Source organism: Microtus oregoni, unplaced genomic scaffold (genome assembly GCF_018167655.1).
Source record: "Microtus oregoni isolate MIOR12 unplaced genomic scaffold, Mior012 000005F_ref0000423, whole genome shotgun sequence".
Classification (NCBI taxonomy): Eukaryota; Metazoa; Chordata; class Mammalia; order Rodentia; family Cricetidae; genus Microtus; species Microtus oregoni.
In genome coordinates this window covers 12,264,888-12,271,032 of record NW_024543064.1, presented here as the reverse complement: position 1 = coordinate 12,271,032, position 6,145 = coordinate 12,264,888, and the positions used below count along the sequence as shown (strand labels likewise).

The 6,145-nt window shown below is 57.1% G+C and overlaps 1 protein-coding gene across 4 annotated transcripts; it reads left to right on the top strand.

Moving 5' to 3' along the window:
* Window positions 1-757: 757 nt before the first annotated feature.
* On the top strand, window positions 758-5,688 carry Mfap2 (microfibril associated protein 2). 4 transcript variants are annotated; one of them, XM_041652762.1, is made up of 9 exons: window positions 758-843; window positions 2,831-2,906; window positions 3,572-3,661; window positions 3,834-3,854; window positions 3,979-4,059; window positions 4,153-4,206; window positions 4,750-4,837; window positions 4,992-5,065; window positions 5,255-5,688. In XM_041652762.1, the coding sequence occupies exons 2-9, from the start codon at window positions 2,864-2,866 to the stop codon at window positions 5,356-5,358; spliced, it is 555 nt and encodes a 184-aa protein (XP_041508696.1). In that variant the 5' UTR covers window positions 758-843; window positions 2,831-2,863; the 3' UTR covers window positions 5,359-5,688. The 4 variants fall into 4 exon arrangements, with proteins under 4 accessions (XP_041508696.1, XP_041508698.1, XP_041508695.1 ...); XM_041652764.1 differs by lacking the exon at window positions 758-843 and adding an exon at window positions 1,828-1,891; XM_041652761.1 differs by lacking the exon at window positions 758-843 and adding an exon at window positions 2,300-2,540 and having other exon boundaries at window positions 3,575-3,661.
* The last annotated feature ends 457 nt before the right edge of the window (window positions 5,689-6,145 follow it).

The window sequence follows — 6,145 nt, the reverse complement described above, 5'->3', positions numbered from 1 at the left end:
TACCCTGCAATAGACACACAGAGCAAGGCAATGCAGTTCACTCAGACCAGGTTAGACCAGGTACAAGAAATACACAGCACAGACTTAGTCCCGTGGGAGCTGAACTTGAACTCCCAAGATAAGAATTAGTGCCAGAAAAATGTCTCAATGGTTGGGATCCCCGGCTCTCTTCCAGATAGGATCTAGGTTCAATTCCCAGCACCCATATGGTGGCTCACCACTGTCTGTAACTCCAGTTACAGGGAATCTGGTGTCCTCACAGACATACATGCAGATAAAACACCAATGAACATAAAGTTTTAAAAAATCTTCAAAAAAACTCAGTGTTGGAAATGGGACACTAAAAGCAGAGAGAGACTAAGGGAAGAATGTTGGGGCTCCCCTGAACTGAGGCCAACTCCTGGGGTCAAATCAGCGTTGGGGAGCTGTGAAATTGGACTTGTGCATTCGTTGAATTTTATCTGCTCTAAGGTCATGCCTGACGTGCCAGGAGGAAAGGAAGGAGAGAGATGGAAGGGCGAAGAAAAGAAAGGAGAGAGAGGGCAGGAAGCAAGTCAGACTTTGTTTCCAGCCCAGTGACCTCTGGACTCCGGGTGGAGGGACTGGGATCCCTCTTAATTGGGGTGACCAGCCTGCTGGCTCATCTAGTACCAGGCCCAGAATCAGCGGCATTGGGGAAGGGCTGGAGCCTCGAGGGTGCGGCGTGGCGGCGGCGCTCTCTAGGACCCAGAGACTCCGGGCTAGGGGCGGGCGTGGGCCTTGGGGGCCGTAGGGGGCTCTGGCTGCGGGGCAGCGGGCGGGCACTCTCAGCCGCACTAGAGCACCGCACAAGGGCCCCAACAGGTAGGCGCGGGCTGGGCACGCCCAGGGGTGTCGGGGGCGCCATGCTCCACACTCCGTTCTTGCTGGGGAGGGGGAGGATTGTGGAGACCCTGGCCCCGGCGTACCGAGTAGATACTAAGGGGGCACCTGGCAAGTGGTGGGGCGCAAGATAGGATAGACCCAGAGCTGGAACTTAGGGGTCGTCAGAGATGGGAGTGCTGGGGGACAGGGCCGCTGTCCCCCAAGTGTTTGGGATGTGGAGGGCGGGGCAGGGGTCGGACACAGAGACAAAGAGAGACCGAAGAGGAGAGCCAGCTAGTGCCTCAGTAAGTTTCCGCCGCCGGCTGATTGTTCCCAGCTGTACAGCAGTGCTGCAGCATCTGGTGGGGCCCCCTTCGGGTCTGAGCCAGTGAGGGGGCTCCCAGTCCTCGCCCCCCAGAATCGAGGAGCCAAGGGGCTTAAGAAGGCCGAAGTAGTGGAAAGGGCCAGAGGTGGGGGTGGATCAGCCATCCCAACAGCTCCTGGCCTGCCTAACACGTCCCAAAGTCAACTTTTGAAGAACTTGCCTGGGAGCAATTCATTATTCTCTTCTTCATGCCGGGGGGGGGGGGGGGGGGGGGGGAGGGGGGGGGCGGGGGGGGCTAGCCAATGAACCCCATTCCCTGCCATATGCCCGGGCCCGAGTGCGAGTGTTGGAGAAAGGCTCGGATACACATTGGCAGCCATCCGATGCTTCCTAATGCCCAGGGCCTCGGGTGAATCAACAGCCTGTATGGAGCTGGTGGCCCCCCAACCACAAGGCTGTCCAGATTTTAAAAAGCGGGAATGTGAGGAGCCTGAGCCATGGTCCCTATGGGAAAGGATATATACTAGCAAGGGCCTCTGGCCCCCACCAAGGGCCACTTGAGCGAGATGTCCGAGATGGGCAAGGTATCAAGAAACCTCAGGGTTGGGGAAACTGAGGTCAGATACCCTGCTTCTGTCTTTCACTTGCTCTCTCCCCAGATTCCTACGGGGACCTACATCAAAGTTGGGATTCAAGCTGTGTGGAAGAACGTCCCATGGTGGGGTAGGGAGCCCTCTGGATGATTAGCCTGTGGGCAGCATCTAGAAGTCACTCTCCACTGACTAAGACAGGGCATAGCAAGCTGACTCTGTAGCCAGCACTGGAGGCTGGACTCACCCGGGAGTCCCTGGGTATTAGGGACTTTGTGCAAGCCCTGGACCAGTGCCCTCACCAAAGCTACACTCTTGTCATCCAGGGTCATGTCAAGGGTTCTGAATCCCTGGGCCACGCGACTTCGCCTCACCCAGTTAGCATGCTGGGAGCCAGAGATGCCCTCACCTCCTCTGGCTCTCCTCCCCAGGCTTCCTGCTGTTGCAGACAAATAGGCCTCAGTCTCGTGCGTGTGTGCGCGTCTGTAATGAAGACAGCCAGGTCTTGGGAGGCCTGGAGCTGGCAGGCATCTTCTTGGAGCTGGGAGTCCTGCCCAGCCCTGGCCGCTCTGGGGGCTCCTGGGGCCTGTATGCATGTGGTTTTCCTGCTGAGCGGCCTGCTCAGGGCCCAGGGGCTAATTGGGAGCAGGTGGCAGGCCTGGCAAATGCTGCTGAACTAGTGACTGTGGTGTTGGCTGGGCAGGGCTGGTACCCTAAGGATGTGCCTGAGGTCACTGAAATTCACACGGAACATCAGAACTCAGGGAGGTGATGGGCTTGAGGTGGGTAAACTCAGGGTGGGGTAAGTGTCCATCCATTTGTTAAGGGTTTCTTCCACTGCATAGTAAGTTGAAGCTAGCCTGGGCTACATGAGCAGTCTTTAGGAAACCAAGTCAGCCCTGGAACCTGATATAAAGCCTTCACCTTCACCCAAGCAGGGACTGTAGATGTCCCTCTCCACCTCCAGACACCTGGCTCTGTCTGTCCCCTGCAGACTGAGCTCATGGACAGAAATGTGCCATCCTGAGCTAGCTGGCCAGCATGCAGCTAGCTGTCCTTTCCTCCCCTCTAGCTGTCCTCAACGCCACCACAGCCTCCTCCCTCCATGGCCATGAGAGCCACCTGCCTCTTCCTGCTGTTCCTGCCTGGTAAGCGGCTGCTGGGCCAGGGGCTCTCATGTGGGACTTGGTCAAAACTCTGCTGTCCGGCTCCGAGTCCTGCTTCAGGCCTGCATCTCACGGCAGTGGCAGGAGTCCAGGCTCTGGTGCTAGATCCACGTGGGGCTCCATGGGTCTGTACAGACTTAGTCTTAGCCTTTGAGGGGTACTTATCCATCACATGAGGAGGTGCCAGACCTAGGAGTTTCATCCATTCCCTGACGTCTACTATAAGCTAAGTACTGGAGATGAAGCTGTGAATTAGGCAGACGCACCCGGCCCCCACCACATGGCCAGGTTAGAGAAGAGGCAAATACTGGTAACTTTCAGATGGTGTTGAGTGCTATGATAGAAATCCATAGCAGGGAAGGTGGGGCAGGGCTAGCCCCGGGAGAGCTGAAATGGTAGTTGAGGCCTGGAGAAGGCCTGGGGAGTCCTATGGAAAGCTCTGAGGCAAGCAGGAGCATGGGAATTCCTGGAGCAGCCATGAGGCCACCCAGGGCAGAGGGGCTAGGCAAGGGCAGGGAACTGACCCAGGACTTTTTGAATTTTGTTGAGCCTAAGCCTGGTTGTAGGTCCCTGGCCTAATAGGACTGCCACCTGCTTTCTCTCTGTCCTTCCTCTGTGGGGTGCCCACACATGACCCCTCCCCTCAGCAGGCCTGCTGGCGCAGGGCCAATATGACCTGGATCCTCTCCCCCCATTCCCGGACCATGTCCAGTACAACCACTATGGCGACCAGATTGGTAAGACAGTCCTCGCAGTGCCCGGTGCTGCCCTCCCATATACATGCATCAGCCAGACACCCATTTCGGTGGGGTGGTAGGAATCCCAGAGGCAGGTCCCTGGTGCCCCACTCTTCTGGGACCATGGCTTAACCTGACCCCCTCCCCTATCATGTTTCCTTTTCACTTACAGACAACTACTATGACTACCAAGGTAAGAGTCTGGGGTAGGATGGGCAGAACCAGCAACCCCGGTGGGGGTCTGTAGGGAAAGTGAGCAGATGCCTTGCCACCCACCCACCCACCCCACCCCACCCCACCCCACCCCACCCCCGCAGAAGTGAGTCCTCGACCTCCTGAGGAACAGTTCCAGTCCCAGCAGCAAGTCCCGCAGGAAGTCATCCCAGCCCCTACCCCAGGTAATGCTGTCTCCCTTAGTCCAGCTACTTGTATGCCTCAGGATGGGGGTACTGGCTTGCCCTGAATACCCCTGGCTGTCTTTCCTACACCAGAACCGCCAGTTCTAGGAGACCTGGAGACTGAACCCACGGAGCCTGGGCCTCTTGGTAAGAACCTTCCAGAAGCTGGAGAAAGCAGGCACGGCTTCAGAAAGAGGGCCTTTTGGTGGGATTTGCAGGGTTAAGCAACAGGGTGCTAGGTGAGGAAGCTGACAGACATGTCCCTGAGCAGCTGTGGGATAGTCCTCCCTGCATGCCCACTAGCATCTGGCCAGCAGAGCTTAGGGAGGGGCCAGCACTGTGCTGGGGCTACAGCCTGAACTGGGTGGTGCCCATGGCCAGGTGAAGAGGGGCCAGCAAGCCCAGCCCAGCTGAGTGCTACCTAGCTGAGAGCCTGAGAGGAGGGACCCGGAGAAGCCCAGCCTGTGTGTTGACTTGGTTACATAGTGGGTTACAGGGCAGCTTGTGAGCTACTGTGATGTCCCAGAGACCAAGATGGGTAGCTGGGAATTTTTGTTTCCAAATGGGAGTGACTTTGTATGTGGTATAAAGTTGGGCAATCCTGTGCTACCTGGGTGCTGGATTTGTGTGGTGACCTGGGCAGGGCCTGAGGGTGAACCTGCACTTGAGTGAGCCTCCACCTGTCCCCAGACTGCCGTGAGGAACAGTACCCGTGCACTCGTCTCTACTCCATCCACAAGCCTTGTAAACAGTGTCTCAATGAGGTTTGCTTCTACAGGTGAGGGTGAGGGAGGACTCGGGGGCCACTCCTACCAGGGAAGGTGTGAGTTGGGATAGGCAGTGAAGAGGGTGGGCCTGGGCCTGGACCCCTGGGCTCGCCCTATGGGAGTAGGTGAGGGTGTGGCTGAAAGCATGCCTGGCCCATCCCCCAGCCTTCGCCGGGTGTATGTCGTCAACAAGGAAATATGTGTCCGCACAGTCTGTGCCCATGAGGAACTCCTCCGAGGTAGGAAAACCACCACCCCTTGTCCTGGCAGCATCCACTACCCACTTCATTACCTGGCCATGTCCCACCTGCAAGGTTTAGCATGGAATATGTGCCCAGGCCCACTTGTAAGATGCTGCAAGACCCCTCCCTCCATCCTCACTAGTTCTGGGTGGGGAGTTCCCACCTGACTGCACCTCCCTCCAACAGCTGACCTGTGCCGGGACAAGTTCTCCAAGTGTGGCGTGATGGCCGTCAGTGGCCTGTGCCAATCTGTGGCTGCCTCCTGTGCCAGGAGCTGTGGGGGCTGCTAGGGTGGAGCTGGTGTAGGATCCGAGCCCCGGACCCAGCTCGGATCCACTTCAGGCCCCGCCTGACCTGGTGCTTTCTCCCATCCTGCCTTCCCTTTCATCCTGGACATCAGTGGGCTGCTGCCCTGGGGAGTGGGGCCACCCCTGAGCATTTGGGGCTGCTGACTGTCCAGTCTCCACCCCCTAGGTGGGGTTCATTCAAGGCCTCTTTTGGGGGTCTGGGAATCTCAATGTGCCTTCTCAGTGCCTTGGGGGCATTCCTCCCTTTTCAGTCTCCTCAGGTAGGCTGTGCCCCTCACCCAGCTGGTCTGCTTGGATTTCCTATGCCCCCAGGCATGGGCCACCTTTGTTTTATACAAAATAATAAAGTTTTTACAAAAGACACAGAGTCACTTTTGGGGCTGAGGAGAACTTAAGTGCCACCAATATTGCTGGTTCCTAACAAAAGGCTACTCAACTCCTTAGAAAGCAGTGTCATATGGCTCTATTCTGTACCCCACCCCTACCTACTCCAGCCCTAGCTTCATCTGTGACCCACCCAGAGCAAGGGGCCCGACACTCCCTCCAAAGGTGCAACTCTTCAGGTGCATGCAGAAACAAACAGGTCATTTTGGTTCTTCTGAGTGAGCAGCATAGCGAGCTGTACAGTGCTCCCCATGCTGTCCTGGTTAGTTCTCCTGACAGGTCTACACAGCGGGTAAATCACTGTCCTCAAATGACAGTGACCATCCAGAGGCCCACAGTAGTGGGTGTCAGGGAGGGCCAAGCCTGGCTACGGGACTTTGAGAGA